The sequence below is a fragment of the Idiotropiscis lumnitzeri genome, chromosome 1, assembly GCF_059441095.1.
Source record: "Idiotropiscis lumnitzeri isolate Australia: NSW breed Sydney's pygmy pipehorse chromosome 1, RoL_Ilum_1.0, whole genome shotgun sequence".
NCBI lineage: Eukaryota > Metazoa > Chordata > Actinopteri > Syngnathiformes > Syngnathidae > Idiotropiscis > Idiotropiscis lumnitzeri.
The window spans coordinates 37,885,979-37,905,415 of record NC_142391.1 but is presented as its reverse complement, the minus strand read 5'-3'; the positions used below and the strand labels follow the sequence as shown (position 1 = coordinate 37,905,415).

Below are 19,437 nucleotides of genomic sequence, written 5' to 3'. Positions count from 1 at the left end.
TGTGGTTGCATTTGTTTTTTGTTTTTTTCCCCTGGGCCAGCAAGAACCTGCCCACTTTGCCTTTTCCGATTTGAATGCACACTTTAAAATCAAATCGGTTTATTCCTGAAGGGGTCTAAATTATAGCAAATGTTCTAAGCGTAAGGAAAAGATATTCATCTTGACACTGCTCCACTAGGTATTTTTTTTTGTCATTAACGTGCACGTGGTATTGAGGCTAACCAAATAATACGTAGCCTACGTTTAAGTTATTATCAGGTAAGTCTGGTATCTTGTGGCATGCAAAATGTGTACTTTATGAAATTACAATCATCCAACTCAATATAAAAATGTCCATAAAATCTAGAGTGGGACATTGTTTATTGCGCCAATATAATCCATCGTTTTGCTCGAACAATAAATTGAAGGGGCATGTTGAATCGGGTTAACGGCTGCAAGTCACGGCAGGGGTCAAGTTACACGCGCTCACATTTCCAACAAGTCAGGTTGGGTCTTTGCAGGAACTTTTTAATACCTCTCCCCGCCCCCGTTTGGAGCGTCAGAGCACGAGCTCTCCTGGGGTGCCGCACAAGTCAGCCTCTCCACACTTTGCTCCAAACTTTACGCACGGATGTGCTCCTCTGGATCTATTTTACATCGCATTTTATGCATTTTCTATCCACGGTTATTACCGATTTAACATAGTCACTCTCCTCACGGGTCTTTTCCCATTTTAAATACGTTTACCTGGTGATTTGTTTCATTCCGGCGAACGGATGCAGTAGAATTAAAAAAAAAAGATGAAGGGTGTCTTGATAACGTGCCTGGTCCTGGTGCTATGTAACAGCGTGTACAAGGTTCGGGCATCCCCGACTTTGGAGGAGGGCAACGCTTCGGGTGACAGCGCCTCGACCCTGGCCTTTGTGTTCGATGTGACCGGCTCCATGTACGATGACCTCAAACAGGTGATCGATGGCGCCTCGCGAATCTTGCAGAAGACCCTCAATCGGAAGACGAGACCCATCAAAAACTTTGTTCTGGTTCCGTTTCATGATCCAGGTAATGTTTGCGCCACTGGAAACAGCCATTGAGAGAAAATGCATGTTTTCGTGAATGATTTGTTAGCACGCAAACCCTCAAAATTGTAGCCTATCTATTTTGTTTATTTATCTCGCACGGTTTTGTGGTAAAATAGAGGCGACAACTGTAAATCAAACTAATGGCAAACTGGGACGTGTGAGCTGCAATACAAAAGGATATTTATCCATAATATTGTGGTTGTACTGTGCGTGTGGTATTTAATCACATGCAGCTAAATGAAGTAATCATTTTTTTGAAACAGCTTTCACTATGATCCTGTTATAAAGTGGGCCTACTGCAAACCACAATTAACATTATTAAACATCTCGCACAGTACCCTTTGAAACACCCCCATTGTAACAGAATGCTATTATTTGCATTTAATTTAAAACATTCAGATTTTTGGGGGGTTGGGGAGGGGCTATTCAAATCTAATTAGATCACGGTAGTAAATAATTTGGTTGTACTCACATGACATTCATGTAGATGGCAAAAGTTAGTTGTTACGCATGTTTTAGTCCTCAAGCGTTACTTTTTTGTATCACGCCGGCAACAGATCTGTTAAGTTTTCAAACAGAGCCAATAGTTGGACCAGGTAAGGCTGCTCGCCTCTTCCCTGTGGACTATATTGGAAAAGCTCAAGTTTGAAAATAAGAGGACTTTAATGGGGGGAGGGTGTTTGGGCCCTGATGAGAAGCATATGCTGTCTGCCTGAGTGTAATTACCCCAATCACCCCCCCAGCCTGCCCTCTCCACCATCCTCTTAAAAAAAAAAAAAAAAAAAAAAAACTCTCAGCCCCCCAGTATAGCCAGGCTGAGGTGGTGATGGTGGTAGTGGCGGGGAAATTATCTTGTGGTTTGCCTTAACATCACACATTTTGTCTTGGTTAATGCGGTCTACCCGTGAGGACCTTGAAAGATTCACGCACACTTATATTCATATATATATATATATATATATATATATATATATATATATATATATATATATATGTATATATGTATATATGTATATATATATGTTCACTTTAATTAAAACTATACACGCATGAAATTGCCTTTTTTAGGTGCTTTTTTTTAAATGTATATTTCTGAAACAACCCACAAGACTCAGCAGGCAGCGATGGCTTGGTGTTCTGTCGCTTCCATTGGCGGAGCGAGAGAGTGGTCTGGGATCTTTGGTGGTGTATAGAGTGGAGTGAGGAACAAAGGTTGCAAATAAGTGATTCGGGCTTTGAAGATGGCAATTGTAAATAGTCTTATCAAAGTTCTGTTCTTCTATTCTGTAATGGTCGTTTGTGTGCGTGTGTTTGTGTGCGTGTGCGGGTGCGTGTGTGTGTTTTACTTCTTCTGCATCATTTTGTTGCGCCTTATGTGAGTTTTTTGTGTAGTGACCCCCCCCCCCCAGTTTGTTTACCATTAGTGATTGGTTCATTGCATACTCTTTGTTGATTGCTCAACACATGAAACTGTTCTCAAATGTTCTGCTTGTCAACATTACCATGAAGCAATCAAAAGTAGCAAGTGCAAATGTGTTCCTATCTTAATAAAATAGTTGTGTATGAGTAAAAAATAATGTTGCATTGAAACTACTTTGATCAGTAATTTAATCCAATGGAGTAAATTAATGCAATGGAGTAAAAAGTGTGTAACAACCCACCTCTGGATGTTAATACATCAGGCCCTTTAAGTGCTATTTGGCAATCTAGTGAAAAATACACAGGCATACGTAGGCCCTCGTCCAAGCTTTGGAACGTGATTATTGTAATTCTGTGGGACACGGTACACTATTTGCGCTGGATGTGCTGAATCCGTTTGGTTCTGATGAACCTACCTACCTACATACCAACCGACCTACTTTAATCCAATTCAAATAGAATTAGTATTTTGGGACATACACTAGAAACACTCATGCTACTGTATTAACACATGTAATAAGTACATAATAAGCATGTATTAAGACACCTGTAATGCGCTTGTGAGACACTAAATGATTGATGATAGATTGGTCAGGGATTATTTTTGCCACCATTTTACCAATGCATTATGGAAAACATGTTTGGCAAAGGCTCCTTTCTGTTCTTTCATGACTGTTCCCCAATTGCATAAAACAAGGTCTGTAAAGGCATGCTTGGCTGAATTTTCAAGAAAACCCATCAAAGACCTTGGGGATGAACAACAACAGTGATTCCTAAAGAGTCAAATATGTTGTAACTGCAAAAGGGAAAACAACTTTACTTTCCCCCCAAACCTTGGTCCTTAGAACATCTATTTTGGGTACACAGTAACTTGATAGTCTATCTTTTCATCCTTGCAGATATTGGTCCAGTGTCCATCACCACTGACCCTAAAAAGTTCCAGCAGGATCTTCAAGAACTGTTTGTTCAGGTGGGAACAGAACACACACAACGATTATTAGACCATTGATATAACACAATATTATCTCAGGCTTTATGTGAGTGTATGTGGACTGTGTTGGGATAGGGTCAGTTTAATGCAGTTCAAACAGTAGTTTGATCCCTGAAGAGTTGAAGCTTGGGTAACTCAGGAATGTCAATTTCAAGGGAGAAGCTTCTGTAATTTGTAATTTGGACAGAAACCCGGTAGGTTAGCTACCTAGTCGTCATATGACACTACTTGAGGAAACACATGATTGTAGCTATAACTTACGCAGGGTGGAGGTGACTGCCCCGAGATGAGTGTTGGAGCCATTAAGAAAGCCTTGGAGGTTTCTCTTCCTGGATCCTTCATTTATGTCTTCACCGACGCTAGAGCAAAAGACTACCGCCTGAAAAGGGATGTTCTCCAGCTGGTGCAACTCCGTCAGTCTCAGGTAAACATTGAGAACCTAACATGATTAGGAAATGAACAATTCTGCATCTCCAAGTTTAGTTTATGTCATTGTACTATCAACAAGCCACAGAAAAAGATTTGTGTGTGAGCTTCTGGGCACAGGAAAAAAGTTCAGAGCATGTGTATACAGTAGTATCTAAACCACACATGGATGCACAGATGATAATTCCTTGGTAGTCAAAGCCATGAGACAAGAACAAGATCAACAAGAATGTGTCACGAATTGCAAAAAAAACAATCAAAAACGTTACGGCTTGATGATGAACTGGCACATAAAGATGGTGACAGAAAGTTCGTAGTTTTGTCAAGCTGATGAGACACAGCTACGACACCGTCCAAGACCGATTAAAGATGAAGGCAAACATAATACCCAAAGGTGAATGTATTTGCAACCAGAAACTGAATGACTTCCACATTTCCCCTTTCCACAGCCTGGTGCCTACGCGGCTGGAGACGGCGCTACCCGCTATTGCCGCTCCCCGCTATTGCCGCTCCCCGCTATTGCCGCTCCCCGCTATTGCCGCTCCCTTTTGAATTGGCAAAAAATTATACCCATGTTTCTACTAACAGGCAGGATTCTAAGCATGCTGAGACAATACAATATTAGTGACATAAACCTCTGCTGGCGACTGATTGGTCAAGCCCTCTTGCCGTTAATGACTTATCGCAATGTTTGATGATACATCGATTGAAATGCAAATATAAACAAACATGCTAACATTAGCTCACCATGTCAGTGTGCTGTCGCCAGGGGACTCAAAACATCCTACGGCTTGTAGTCTCCTCTTGAATACAATTCGTCTCCTTACCATAGCCATAAGCCAATTAAATAGAGAAAAACCTTGTTCTCCTCCAATGTTGTTGCTCGTTAGTCTCATTTTGGCACTGGCATTAGGCCTAGTATAAGATAGGGCTCTAACTAAAACTTCTGACATTAAATTTTAAAGAATTTAATTGCATGAAAGAAAACAGGTCGTACTGAGTAGGCAAAGAGCAAGAATTTTTTTTGTGGGGCACTCTGTACTGTATGAGTTTTTACAGTCAGTGAACCAGTGTTCAAATCACAAAAAGTCCAGAGAGCAATTGGAGTGTATATCTCACGAAAAGGACAACTTGTAATTCAATGGCACGGGAGAGACAATGAAGCAGACTTTATTAGAAGTTTTTGCATGACAAAAAGCCCCAGCATCACTCTGGAAGCATGGAGGTGACAAAAAAGTCAACGTAGGACTAAACTGTTATCTCTTTTGTCTTGTTGCCAGGTGGTTTTTGTTCTGACTGGGGACTGTGGTGACCGCTCTCAGCCTGGCTACAAGGTCTACGAGGAGATTGCAGCAATGTCGTCAGGGCAGATCTTTCACCTGGACAAGCAGCAGGTCAATGAGGTGAGAGGACGACAAAGAAGCTTTCACTGTCAGTCCATTTACAGAAGGAATGTCTGATTGGACAGTCAACATCAATGCGTCTTTCAAGGGGAAAGAGCCGCACTTTGAACTTTGCACTAGGTTAGATCATCAAGCGCACAGACCACAAAACTGCAGTGCTTAATAAAATAAATATTTCGATAAAATGGGCTTGAAAACACAACAACACATGAACATGAACATTGAATGTGCTACGTGCAAATAATTTTTTTTCATTTGTCATATTCATTCCATTTAAAATTCTAAATTTATTGTTTTAATCAGAGGAGGGCATTCCGTCAGACTGATGGAAGGTTCGTCAATTTTCTGACAAATGGTGAGTGAGGACAAACTTGAAAAAAATGACTGATGAAAGTGGATTTTTGTCCGTCAGTGTAATCGTCACCAACTGGGTCAAGTACTGATTGACTTGTTTTGCTGATGACTGACCGAAACACGCACAGCATGTCTCCTGCGCGTTTGTTGGCGAGGGTAAATAAACTGGTCCCTCTACGGTCTCAGCAGACTGAAACGGGAACACAAAACACAATGACCATTCAAACGGCATACGCTGTAAAATAAAACAAACAACCAAACAAAAAATAAAACAGGCGAAGCAATAAAGGAAGCGTGGTTAAATAACATGACAGACTGATGGACTGACGATTAGTTTGGTTTGGCTAGAAAATATGACGGACTGATGTTGAATTGCCCACCTCTGGTTCGAATGGCATGGTCTGTTTTATGCAAACAATGATTTTTATCTACTGTTGACTCTCCTGACCGTATCAATGTAGCATTGAAATGTACAATGATTTGCCGCTCTATAAAGAATATATCAGTCATGGTAAGCCTCTATTAGTCACGAGCCCTTGAATTCATCCTCACTTTTCTCACCCATTTACGTCATTCACTCGTATTTTCCAACAAATCACGGAGGCCTTCATTCATTATTCCACTTAATAATTACTTGCTAATTTGCGTTGGTGTGTTACATAAAATCTCCACAAAATACACTAAAGTTTGTGATTGTAAGGGCATAAAGTTATGAAGGCTTCTCCAAGGCACCGTACGGTTTTGAAAAAGTGCCGTATCATGCTGACACGAGTGCTTAAATGTGTGTCTGTATATTTTTTGTCCAGCCGTGGTGTCATAAACCATGGTGTTATGAGGGGTATTTATTCAAGTCGGACTAAGTAGGACTTTACTAAAGGCCTAGGTATGAAATGCATGGCCCGCCACGATCTAAATCCGTTGTGGTATAAGTATTATATCTCAGAGTCCAAGAGTTCTCCATCAATACATTCATTCTTATAAAATTAATGCCATGGATGATGTCAGACATGGTGGGAGTATCAGATGACTGCCAAGGATAGTCATGCTGACTTCCTAAGCAGATGTAAAAGAAGCTCATCTTTCCCTTACAAGAGATACTGGTATCCTGCCTGTGAACACAGCACTGGGCGGGGCAGCGAAGAACCCGAAAGAAACTTTGTGTTCTGGTGGCCTCCTGAACCCGTGAACTCAATCATGCTTGTGTGTGTGTTAGGGTGGATGGGGTGTATGATGGTGGGGGCAGGATGTACGTCTGTTTTCTGTCAAGTTATGCATACATGTAACCAAACATACGGACCGATGTGGGGTAACTATTCTCACTCAATAACTCTGCCAAAAGAAGAATTGCAGAATGTTTGTACTCTTATGTTTATAATGTTGGGAACAGGTGACTAAATTCTCTTGAACAATTACACCTCAGCCCCATGTGACTTTTGCTGGAACTAGTTTTTCTTTACATGTTTTAATTCCATGTTTGTACACATTAAATTTCAAGATCACTTTTTCTCTGGTCTTGGGTAGCATACATTTAGCCAAGTAATGTAAATTGTTTAATCTTCTAATTTTAGTTAAGGTTGCACAGCTAACATCAATACCCTAATCAGGCTTTTAATAAGGTATGGCCAAATATTCCGGATGGGGTCTCAGTTTATGGTCTTCATGAACAGAGAGTGTGGAGCAAGCAACTAGATTATTCCTTAATCCCAGGATATGATCTGTCATGGTTTTTCTCCATCCAACAGCTGCCAGATGGGGCCTGTTTTTTTTTAGAGCATGAGTGAGCTAGTTGTATGTTTTGTTTTGTTTTTGGAGTTCTATGCACTCAGCTTTGGTGTTTAAGAAGTTGATCAAATCATGGTCATGGTTTTTGCATTAGGTTAATGCAGAGGGATTCAAGAATCTCTAATGGTTGTTTGCAATATAATTAAAGCAAGGTAATATGTATACTCAGGTCATCTTTCTGAGTGTGCAAAACAAAGGCTGCCTCACTAAAAAGCAGGTGGACTCACGTAAAAGGTCTTGGCAGGTGTTTTGCAGCTCAATTAGTGGTCTCGGGGTCCATCTGGGACTGATTCGCTCAATAATTTTGATTTGAAGTGGGACGGCTTCTTGCAAATTCTCATGAGTGTGGTTTGGAGACCTTTACAAGTACAAAACTGACCCTTGCCCAACAAGGGCTCTGCAGTCAAGCTGTTCGGGGGGAACACCTCCACCGCCAATTTACGACTGACAGCTCAGAATTCCTTGAGTAGGGTCATCTAATGTACCTGCTCAATGGAATATAATGGAGTCTCAACAGTTAATTTAGCCCATCCGTCATGCTTCTATGAATCTCAAATGGAGTCTTTGCGAGAGCCTTGCAAACTGAGACACCTTGGATGAAGGACTTTTGATCCTCGGCATTCCCACAAGCTGCAACAGGGTGTACCTGCACAGCTCAGCATGCTTCAGATGAGCACTGTTGCGTGGACGGTCGTCCTCCCATGTTTGCCCTCCTCTTGTTTTTATCTGTGGTGTGAGGGCAGTCTAATGCACACTCCTAGTGCTCTTTTGTGGAGGCAATAGACACCATTCAGGGCCAGATGTAGGTCACCTCATAGCAGTTTCCTGCTCTGCAGGTGATGACTGCACATATGGCAGACATTACAGCTTTTTCAGGTTGTAAAACGTCAAGAGGAACCAGCTGCTGTCAGCAATAGGTAGACCTCTTTGGCATTATCGCGTAGGCCTGATGATTATGTTATCAAAGTTTTTTTTTTTTTTTTTTTTTGTAAATGTCTAAAAATGTGTTGCTTTTGGCTCCTTGCCAAAAGGCCGACTGCAGGCTTCCTTTCTTTACAGATGCTGTATAACCACAATGCTTCGCTATACAATGTCAAAACAAATGCTACACAGCAGTTGCTGTTTAAGCATTTGGAAGGTGGAGGACAGTGGGTCCATTGTGGCTACTGCAATGAAACTGTGACTTATTTATTTTATTTTTTTTGCTGCTCCTGTTTTCATGTATCATACAACAAAATAATTGACTGTCGTCAAGCACTTGTCCAAACTATAGTGCAAGATGTTTTTCTGGAGATCAACAGACGGATGGTTATAGGCTGCTATGATGACTGCTTTTGCAATTGAATATAATCAAGTTTTAGACCTTTGTGAATCAATTTTGCGCAAACCAGAAATAACATGTTCAGCAGACGAATGGGAAATGCCTGTCTTTAACTGCCTGAGTCAAAATGGTTGGTTTTGTAAAACACACCACTGCTTCGTGCGCTGATGTACGAATGCCATGATTCATGAAAGCAGTGATGCAGAAGACACTCTCTTGAGAATACGTAGTTGAAAATGCTGAATATTCGAGGTTATCACTTTGACAGTTGAGTTGTTTAAAAAAAACATCTGAGGAATATAATTGTGATGATGAAGAAGAAAAGTCCAAAGATAGAGAGCAGATCGCTGTTTGGGCAGGGAACAGACTCTCTGGGAAATGTCATGATCACATCCTTCCTGCTTTTATCCTACAGAGAGACGAACCTTCACAGATAAATTTCGACAGAACACAGCTTTATCTAATGCGTCAGCATGAAATGTGATTCTTTTTTTATTTTTTTATGCTTGTTAGGTATTGAAGTGGGTCGAGGAAACTGTTCAGCCCATGAAGGTCCATCTGCTGTCCTCAAACCATGACAGCGCGCAGGAGAACCTGTGGGAAGTGCCCTTTGACCCTAGCCTCCGTGAGGTCACTGTGTCACTCAGTGGGCCTGCTCCACAAATTGAACTCCGAGATCCCCTTGGTATAAAACATAACGGTTCCACCTCTATAAACTGTGCAAAATGTGTTTCCAAACACTGATCACCTTGAATTGTATTCTCTACTCTACGCAGGGCATGTTGTAGATGTTGAGCAGGGTCTTAAAGAGCTTCTGAACATTCCTAACTCTGCTCGTGTTGTCAACCTGAAGTTTCCCAGGCCTGGAGCGTGGAACCTGAAGGTACCACTCTTCATGTCATTAATTACTTTTGCCGTATCTCTTGACAATCAACTCATTGCTTTGCTCTCATCCAAAAGGTGAGCGGCAGTGGTCGTCATACCCTGAGGGTCACAGGAATCAGCAATCTGGACTTCCGGGCTGGCTTTTCAAGTGTACCAGTTAACGAGTTTAACCAAACTAGAGAAAGGCCAATAAAAGGTGCTGCTAGTGTTTCTGTTCGCTTTTCATCTGCCAAAGACCATTTGGGGAAATGACTGAGGCATTTGTGTACCTTTCAGGACTGCCAGCATATGTTTTGCTAAAATGCACAGGCCTGAAACCACCTGGTCAGCTGAGTCACGTAGAGCTCATTTCTGGCTCGGGACGTTCCCTGCGCACCATCCAGGTGCCTCTGCCCTCTGACCTTGGCCAACAAGGGCTGTGGAGTGTCCCAGAAATACGTACCCCTTCCCAGAGTTTCTTCATCAAGGCATCGGGCAGAGACGAGGGGGGCTATCGTTTTCAGCGACTGTCGAGTGTCTCGTACACCAACATAGTTCCAGGTTAGACTCCAGCTCCCGTCAGATATGTCTCTTTGACTACTATACTGCTAAGATTTCACACCTCATCAATCGCGCTTGTGGTCTTTAACCTTTGTTACCTCCCATGTGTAGCTCCTCCAGCTGTGAACATGCCTGATGTGGTGAAGGGTATCTACATGCAGCCTGCTATGATTCACTGTTCGGTGGAGAGCGACATACCTTACAGGCTAAGATTTGCAAGAAGTGGAAGGACACTGGGAGCAGAGAAATTCTTCCAGTAATTTGTATTTCATAACTTCTGGGAATTTGTTAAATTCTCCCTTGAGAACTTTCTGCAGTTCTAATTATCTCCACCACCCATATTCTTGGCAGTGAGCGTGCTTGGAATTGGTTTGCATTATTGGCTCATATGTCACAGACAACGAGATCATAGAGCGTGTACTCACTTGTCTTGATCAATTAATAACGTGTCCATGTGTATCTAATTTAATGCTCCGGTTTGAATTACCTGAGATTTACTTGTGGTGAAAATTACAGTGTGTGCCTGAGATTCTAACTGAAAATGACATGAAATAAGATCTGGTTGCTACTGTCATGCCCATTCACTAAACCAAGCTTTTTTTTTTTTAATTAGGAAATCTTCCACTGCGTCATGGGAGATTCACCATGCTTCAGCAGATGATGAAGGCTTCTATGAGTGCATAGCACAGAGTGGTGCAGGACAAGGACATGCCTTAACCCAGCTGACTGTTAGAGGTACTGCACAACGCTTACATGAAAGCTGTTTCCACAATTAGGGTACTGTTAAGTTTGGCTAACCATGGTTTGTAACATTAAACCCTGGTTTGGCTAACATTTCTACCACTGATAACTGAATCACCGACACTAATGTTGTGGCACAGTTTGATCACTTAATCAAAGAAAAGACACGATGCAGTACAATCATGCTTGGAAGTTGTCCTTCTGATGGGCGGTATTGTGTTCTTAGTTTGGTCGACAAACCCATCCCCAAACCTCTGCCTTGTACCTCGTTCATGAAATGCATGTTGGGTTGATTATTAATCCCCATCAGACAGTACTTATATATTCAATGCTAGTGTACTATATTTGTGCTTTTTGACTGGCAAGTATTACCCTAGAAAACTTTTACAGAACATATAGAGAGATGCCACCAAAGCCCTGCTGATGTGCTTTGCAGCATCAGTCTAATGTAGGAAACTAAATGTATGTCAATTAACTGGCGGTGAATGATTATATACAGAGTGTCCTCGTAAGTTTTTCCCCAGATGGGGTTCTTGGAGTTTTTCTTTGCTCTCTTGGGTGTTAAGATGAGGGGATGTCATTAATATTTGACAACTATGGGCATGTGAAGCCCTTTGAGACTTTTTTGGAATTAAGGGCTATATACATAAATTTGACTTGCCTTTGGACTCGACTTTATTTTAGACTGCCCCTTATGCAGTTTACCGCAGTATCCTCTGCTATAATATATATTATATAATATTCCCTTTGAAAAGTTTGTGCACCAACATTGCACATCTAAAATAATTTTCGCAATGGCGGCGATGAGCTGTTGCACATATGACTGGCCATCAACCACAGCAAATGACACTATTGTTTATTCATGTTTATATATATATATATATATATATATATATATAAAGTAAAAACTTTTTTTTTTTTTTTTAGAGATCCATGCCTCATATTGCGATGCAAAAACATCTTGGGGGTGCGCACCCCCACCTCTGGCCCGCCTATGGCGATGTGTTTGGTAGTGGACTGACTTTTTGACTGCCAGGCAAAACAGCAGTGCTGTCTAGATTTTTACCATGCATTGTAATTTATAGCTCTGATGTTTAAAAAAAAAAAATTAAACGCGCTTCTGAACGTAACTCTTAACTCATGAATATTGGTAAATATACTACCACAGTCATAGCAATTATTATCATTATAATTATTATAACCCGATGTGCTCGATAACAATCAAAAATCAACGGGAAAAAAAGTAAAAAGAGGAAAAGTAAATACTTCCATTTGCAACTCTGAGGAAAAAACATTGTAAGTTGTTTTTTTTTTTACCCATGAAATGATTGACATTGCCTCGTAAATAACTAAGTCGCTTGGTAGTGGAATGCCAGTCAACAATGCTGACGAGATTTAACATTCAGAGACAAAGAATGTAATCCAGGACAAATGAAATAATTGCAGTTAAATCTTTCCACAGATCCTCAAAAGTCAGGTTTTGAAATCAGTTCCCACACAATTATTTTAGGTTGCACTGGTGTCCGTTTTTTCTTGTTCCAAACTCTTATATTTTGGTTTTGTCTCTTATGAACAGAGCCTCCACCAGTACTCAAGCCCGCAGTCAATGTCACGTCCTTAGTGGGAAGTGTTGCTGTGCTGTCTTGTAAAGTAGAGGGCTCCATGCGCTACAACTTGACCTGGCATCGAGCTGGTCGTGCCATCCGAGCCCGTTCAGGGAGGGTGAGGCCGCTGTCTAACTCATCCCTGCAGATTAGCAGCGTGCAGATTCAGGATGCTGGCGATTATCACTGTGTGGCCTCAAACGCTCATGGAGACACCAGAATCACTGTATGGCTCTTCGTCCCAGGTACGGTCCGCTCACACTCCAATGGGCATCTGTTTAAATACTTAACACACTGGGCCTCCTGGTTCCTGTCGGGACGCTGTCATCTGGTTTCCATTACAGGTTGAGCCATCCTACAGTCGGATTTAGCCACAAGCTTGTCAGCAAATGTTTCTCATGATGCACGTTAAAAGTTGTGGTTTCTATTGTGGCATGGCCTCTGACTTTCTGATGAATTTCACAAACAGTCTCAGTGCTGCCCAGTTGGCTTCTTTACTGATGTTTAGTTTGCGAAATAATATATGACACCGTGTGAGCAAGACCCAGAGTAACACGCGGCTTTCTTTGGTTCATTGTACTGCAGAGAGACCTTCTGTGGTACTACACCCCCAAAGCCAGGTCTTTTCCCGAGGGGATGAAATCCGCCTTGTCTGCTCAGCATCTGGCTCTCCCCCTCCCCTGCTCTTCTGGAGCCATGGAAACACGTTCCTTGCTAATCGGGCGAGGTAAGAGGACTCTCAGCCCACTCAACACCTCCGGCACAAAGGACTCATTACATTCCACTCTAGCTACAAGAAATCATTGTTCTGTTATTAAGATTGTTTTCCCATATACTGTTTATGTGCTTAGTGAGGCGAAAATAAATTGTTCGATACACAAAAGGAACAAAAATACTTTGCACTAATGTTCGTTTTTCAGCACATCTGTACATGTAATCAATGTGAGATAGCATTATGTTATTCTGCCAATTACCTGATGCAGGTTGAGTCTACACCAGCAAGGAGTTTTGACCATAACAGGGGCTATCCCGGAGGATGCTGGGAACTACACATGTCTGGCAACCAATGTGGCTGGAACTGCCTCACAATCTGTCTTACTTACTTATGCAGGTATCTACAGTATGTGTGACTTCTGTTACTAAGAATAAATTCCTTGTATTTTAGATCCAAAGCATTTTTTAACAATGCTTCAAGTAAGGCATTGTAGTGAGTGTGGCCATATTCTTTCTCACATAAAATGATATTTCCCTTATTTTACCCACATTTACTGAGTTACAATTTTAGTTTGTTACAGAAGATGTCATCAAGAAACCATTACACTGACTTGCCAATGTCGTTTCTAAAAGTATAGTATTATTTTCAATAATCTACAAAAAAGTTCTTTCACATCAACATATTTTTTTAATGTAACTGTAGGTAAAGTAATCATTAATTATTTTACGAAGGAGCAACTCCTCGACAATGATTTGTTGCCATCTTTCTCAACAGATACCCGAAGGACACAGACTTAACATATGTAGTTCCTCAACGTCATGACTACAGCGTGTGTAATAAAATGCAACGCACTTACTTCGTCACTTGAGGGAATACAAGAAGTCGTTTAGAATAACGTTTTGCTGGCATCTCTGATGAAGAACTTGGTGGTAGGCTGGCAAAGTGTGGTCACTCTGAGGCATTAGCGCGCGTCCTTCAAAAGGCATGCACTTCAAACTTAGGTCGTTGCATTCTATTAGTTCACCACTTGATGGCACTAAATTCTTCACACTGTACCTTTAGAGATATTGCAACAAAATTGGAGTTTGTATTTTTGTTTTAATTTTCATGTCAATATTTGCCCTTAACTCAAAATGATGATCTCCAAATTTCAGTTATCAGCCACCTTGACTACAAATAAATCGGTATCTGTAGCCCAGAAAAAAAAACACATGGGTCCACCGTCTAGGTCTACCACTGGTGGTGCGCTGGGCTCTCTCTGGTGTTATTTGAAATATTATATATATATCATTTATATATTATAATATATCATTTAATATTGATGCAAGCCTGCAGTTGCGTTGAACATGTTGTTCATGAGTTCAGTTAATTTCTGCTTGTTGTGAAGGAAACCGAGTGTGATTTATGATTGGATGAGGGAGTTTAGGCCCTTAGAGAAAGGAAGCGGAGCCAGAGGCAGAGAACTACAGTGTACTTTGGAGAGTTGTGGGCTGACAGTGGCGGGAAATGCTCAATACTTTGGCATGATTATGGCCGACAGTAATCATATGTTTTGAAATAAAGTATTTGTTGATCGCTGCTGCTCATCTCTTCCTTTGTTCAAGCAAAGGCAGCACTAAGAGAATGAGACTGAGCCAAGCAGGTGCTGACAGGGGCTACTGTGGGAGCCCCGTGATTACGGAGCCCTGTACAGTATACAGTTCACTATACATTTTAAAAACATCTGAATCCTGCTGTTTTCCATCAGAGGTGCCTATCATAACAGTGGTGCAGCCGGTCCTCCTTGTAGCTGTTGGGGATGATGCTACGCTGGAGTGTCGGGCCAATGGAACCCCCCCTCCTCTTGTCCATTGGTTTAAAGGTAACTCACCATATAACCTTGTTGAATACACGGAAATGCAAAGAAACAATTGGAGCTCGATTTTGTTCTGTATTTCCAGGGAAACTTGAGGTGGGCTCCGCCCCCTTTGTTGAGCAGGATGTCCACCGCGGGACACTGCACCTTCGTGGGGTACAGGATGTAGATGCTGGTCAATACAGCTGTGTGGCCAGCAGCCCGGCTGGGAGCTCCTCTGGCACAGTCAGTCTGCAAGTTGGAGGTAAGACCAGACTGCCATCTACGTCAAGTCAATTAAAGGAAAATAGATATCTTCCCACTTTTCACATCACAGTGGGACCTTTGTTCTTGGAGGCACCAGTTGACACGGCGGCTAATGTAGGGGAAAACATCACCCTTCCCTGTTTGGCTCGAGGTTTCCCACAACCAACCGTGAGCTGGTACACTCAAGATGGTAGACACATTCTCACAAGGGCAGACAATCGCGGTAGAAAAATGCATCTGGAGAATGGATTCCTTCTGATTCAAAGTGAGTTGACCGTGGTGCATTGCCCTAAACCCGAGCTTTGGTCTGCATCATTAGAATAACTTCAGGATTCCCTGATTCCACTGATTATTGCACTGGCATGTCAAAGATTTTTCCATTTCATTGTATGTATTTATTTTTTGACTGATTGCTCATATTATTCTGTGTTCTATACAAAATGTGTATTTTATGAAAAAAAAAAGTTGACCAGGACAGCTTGCAAATAGCGCAAATGCATATTTACAAATTGACGATGCTTTTTGTTACAGATCATAATTTTACTGGTCCGGCCCACTTGGTAATAGCTTTTCCACCATGTGGCTCCTGAGCTAAAATGAGTTTGACACCTCTGGTCTACATGCTTTAAAGTCAAATGTCTTGTAATGGTCTGCTTCAAATTTGGCTTGAGAATCTTAAAACTTGTGCTGAATAACTTGTTCATCATCAGAGGGTCATGTGTGTCAGCTGTATGGCAGCACAGCCAAACTCATTTATCCTATTCTTTTCTATTTCAACTTCTACTTACAGCACCGTCAAACAAATACCACTTGTTATTGAAGTGCTGACCCCATAATTCAGAGAATTTCTGCTTATCTCAGCGGTGCAGATGGGGCTGTGTTGCTATGTTTGAAGCATCATTCATGTTGAATTTTACTTCAGGTGTCTGGCTGGATGATGAAGGCCTATACACCTGTGAGGCCAAGAACCAATTTGGAACAATCAAAGCTGAGGCTAGAGTTAGTGTCACTGGACTGGGTAGGCTTTTATACTATGTGAATTGGCTTTTGCTTCTGACTGTATCCCTGCAAAGTGCAAACGCTTGAATCGGCTCGTATTTGATCAATGTTCATTGAACAATTGCAATTGCAGAGCCCCCTCTCTTAGCTCAAGGGGCCCCCATCATAACTACTGGCATGGGGCAGTCCCTGAGTATCCCATGTATGCTGCTGGATGGAATACCCCTCCCAGAAAGACACTGGTCACAAAATGGGAAAGATGTAAGATCTAAAAAAATTATGGATACAGTATTCAATTTATTTTGTGACATTGTCTTTCTTACCCCGCAAAGGTTCAACTGAATGGGAGAATGTTTGTGAGGAGTGATGGAAGTTTGTACATTGAAAGAGCCATCCCAGAGGATTCTGGAGCATATGTTTGCACAGCAGTGAATGTAGCAGGCTCGATGAACATCACAGTCATCTTGGAGGTCCATGGTAAGTAGCCTTTTGTTTTCACACCCTCTCCATGCTCTGGACAGATTTGAAGGAAAGTCGGTATAGGGAAGAACTGTAATCCAGGAAACTGACCACCTGCTGTCGACTTTGTAAGAGGCTTCAATTTGCTATATGCTTTGAGCCGTGGGTCATTTTGCTCATAAGAGGAGAATGACAGACAAGTCAGATTACGGTTCATCAGTTTCTCATGAATAAATGACTAAAGTGCCGATACAGTTGGTCTTCGAAGGCCAGAGAGATTTGTGAGGGCCAAGCAAATAGTCAGCTGTGCTTTGTGGCCTACTTTCTTCGCAGTGCCCCCGGAGATCAACGCTGGGCCCTATCGCTACATCGCCAACGAGGGTGTAGCCATCACATTGTCATGTGAGACCAGTGGTGTTCCTAAGCCAGTTGTGGTCTGGTCCAAGGTAGGAGTTTGTTGTTTTCTGTTATTCTGACTGCAAGTGTTCCTGACTTTGGTTCATATGAACCGTGCCAGCCTTTCTGCTGAAAATGAAACATCATGAGGCCTGCAGACATGAGTGCAGCATAGCACTGCTGACTTGCAACTTATATTTAAACAAATATTTCAATTAAGCATGGTGGAAATGTGAGCTACATTTTCTCAAACTGACACCCGTAGTAGTAGTTGTCAGTTACGGGTCCATCTTTCAAATGATACATCCATCCATCCATCCATTTATCATCTATGCCGCTTCTCCTCACTAGGGTCGCAGAGGGTGCTGGAGCCTATCCCAGCTCTCTTCGGGCAGTAGGCGGGGGACACCCTGAACTGGTTGCCAGCCAATTGCAGGGCACACAGAGACGAACAACCATCCGCGCTCACACCCATACCTAGGGGCAAATATTCAATCGGCCTGCCATGCATGTTTTTAGAATGTGGGAGGAAACTGGAGTACCCGGAGTAAACCCACGCAAGCACTTGGAGAACATGCAAACTCCACACAGGATGGCCGGATTGAACCCATGACCGTTGGTGTCTCTCACTGTGAGGCCTTCGTGCTAACCAGTCGGCCACCGTGGCACCCTCAAACGATACAATTTATGTTTTGTTTTTTTTTTCTTTTTTTTTTTTATCAGGAAAATTAAATCTTTGCGTTTTCAATTTGGTCAATTTGGTGTTTGTTGTTGCTGCCTTGAGCAATGCTGTTACTTTTAACACCACCGCCGCGGCTACTGTGAGCCGTGGGGGGAAAGATCCATGCCTGGCGACCGCTGCCTCCTGAAGTTTAACAGAGCTTTTGTAAAGCAAAATGTCTGAAAACTACAACACTCCAACCACTGGGGTTTGTGTGCGCATTCATGCTCTTGTCCGCTTCAGCCTTTGTAAGTCAAGAATCGACTGGAACAGCATTTTTGATTTTGTGGGGCTGATCATGGTTTTTACTCCTATGAACTCACGCCAAAATATTGTGCTGAACGCTTAGAGGTAGTTTCACAGATTGAAGTGGACAAGAGTGGTCATGTGCAGTTGAATTTTGGTGCCGATCGGTCGCCATTTCAGACAACAGAACTGACAATTTGAGCAATATGACAATGCTTGCCTCCCTGCTATGACGTAAACAGCTGATAACTAGCCGAGCTCCAAAAGCCGGCGTGCCAATTTCTCTTAAATCTCATCAGAGTAAAGGAAAAGTCCTTATATCACTCTAGAGTCTAAAAGGGGGGCGGGAGGGGTTTAGTACTGATGTCATTTTTACATGCATACGTATTATATAAGTGCCAGCCGGATCAAGTGTCCTTTTAAGTATTTTTGCAGCATTTTGCAATCCAGTTCCAAAAGTTCCCCAATCTTGCTTTGTGAGAACTTTCACAATATTTTGTTAATTGCCTGACCATGTTGCACAACATGAACCTTCTTGTAAGCTGCTGTTTGCCATTCAACGGACTATTCCCAAACTCCCTACAGTTGACTGGGGACTGATCCAGGGTGTCTGCCTTTTGCCTTATGTCTGCTAGAGTCTATCCGCCCCTGACCTTGAACAGGATAAGCCATACAGAAAACGATGGAATAAACGGAGGACATATTCCCAACATATCAAATAGCGGTTTATTGCCTTAGGTTTCCTTCTTTCTTTATCAACTTTTTGTTCATGACTTTCAGTACATTTGACTAAATTTTACTTTTGTATTGTATTATTTAATTGTTGTCAGCAGAGTGTGGTGTGTGGCTTGCACATTTGCCTCACAGTCAAAGTTTCTTAGACCCTCTCAAGTGGAGTATACGTGTTCTCCCCAAGCTGGGATTCAACCCATGTCCTTTGACTGAGGGGCAACATTTTGTACTTTATATTGCTAATAAATTGAAAACAGCCGACATGAAATAAAGTCAATATAACGCTTGTTTGTTCCAATGCGCAGTGAATTCTTCCCATTATAACGACATTCGTAAACTTTGCGTAGGATTCCCAAACAAGATACATTTGTTTATGCTGTACACGAACATGACTTTTATGGTTCTCCTTGCATCCATGACTGCAAAGTAATCAGCTCTATGATTTTTGCTTACCACTGCTATCATTTCATCCCGAACAGCTTTCAAGGCTGTAAAACATAAATGCTGTACAAAGACTTGGACACTTGTAAATGTCACATCACGG

The 19,437-nt window shown here is 42.0% G+C and overlaps 1 protein-coding gene across 1 annotated transcript in view; it reads left to right on the top strand.

The window, feature by feature from the left end:
* The first annotated feature begins 706 nt into the window (after positions 1 to 706).
* hmcn2 (hemicentin 2) overlaps positions 707 to 19,437 on the top strand; it is a 45,797-nt gene continuing 27,066 nt past the window's right edge. Inside the window, exons 1-20 of the mRNA XM_088299590.1 lie at positions 707 to 1,038; positions 3,377 to 3,447; positions 3,734 to 3,892; positions 5,175 to 5,297; positions 9,268 to 9,439; positions 9,531 to 9,637; positions 9,715 to 9,835; positions 9,916 to 10,179; positions 10,291 to 10,435; positions 10,793 to 10,914; positions 12,497 to 12,769; positions 13,110 to 13,251; positions 13,508 to 13,635; positions 14,987 to 15,100; positions 15,180 to 15,338; positions 15,411 to 15,605; positions 16,263 to 16,358; positions 16,473 to 16,600; positions 16,672 to 16,816; positions 17,132 to 17,244. Of these exons, the coding sequence (XP_088155716.1) occupies positions 780 to 1,038; positions 3,377 to 3,447; positions 3,734 to 3,892; positions 5,175 to 5,297; positions 9,268 to 9,439; positions 9,531 to 9,637; positions 9,715 to 9,835; positions 9,916 to 10,179; positions 10,291 to 10,435; positions 10,793 to 10,914; positions 12,497 to 12,769; positions 13,110 to 13,251; positions 13,508 to 13,635; positions 14,987 to 15,100; positions 15,180 to 15,338; positions 15,411 to 15,605; positions 16,263 to 16,358; positions 16,473 to 16,600; positions 16,672 to 16,816; positions 17,132 to 17,244 (3,036 nt within the window). The 5' untranslated portion in view covers positions 707 to 779. The remainder of the gene's footprint in view (positions 1,039 to 3,376; positions 3,448 to 3,733; positions 3,893 to 5,174; positions 5,298 to 9,267; positions 9,440 to 9,530; positions 9,638 to 9,714; positions 9,836 to 9,915; positions 10,180 to 10,290; positions 10,436 to 10,792; positions 10,915 to 12,496; positions 12,770 to 13,109; positions 13,252 to 13,507; positions 13,636 to 14,986; positions 15,101 to 15,179; positions 15,339 to 15,410; positions 15,606 to 16,262; positions 16,359 to 16,472; positions 16,601 to 16,671; positions 16,817 to 17,131; positions 17,245 to 19,437) is intronic.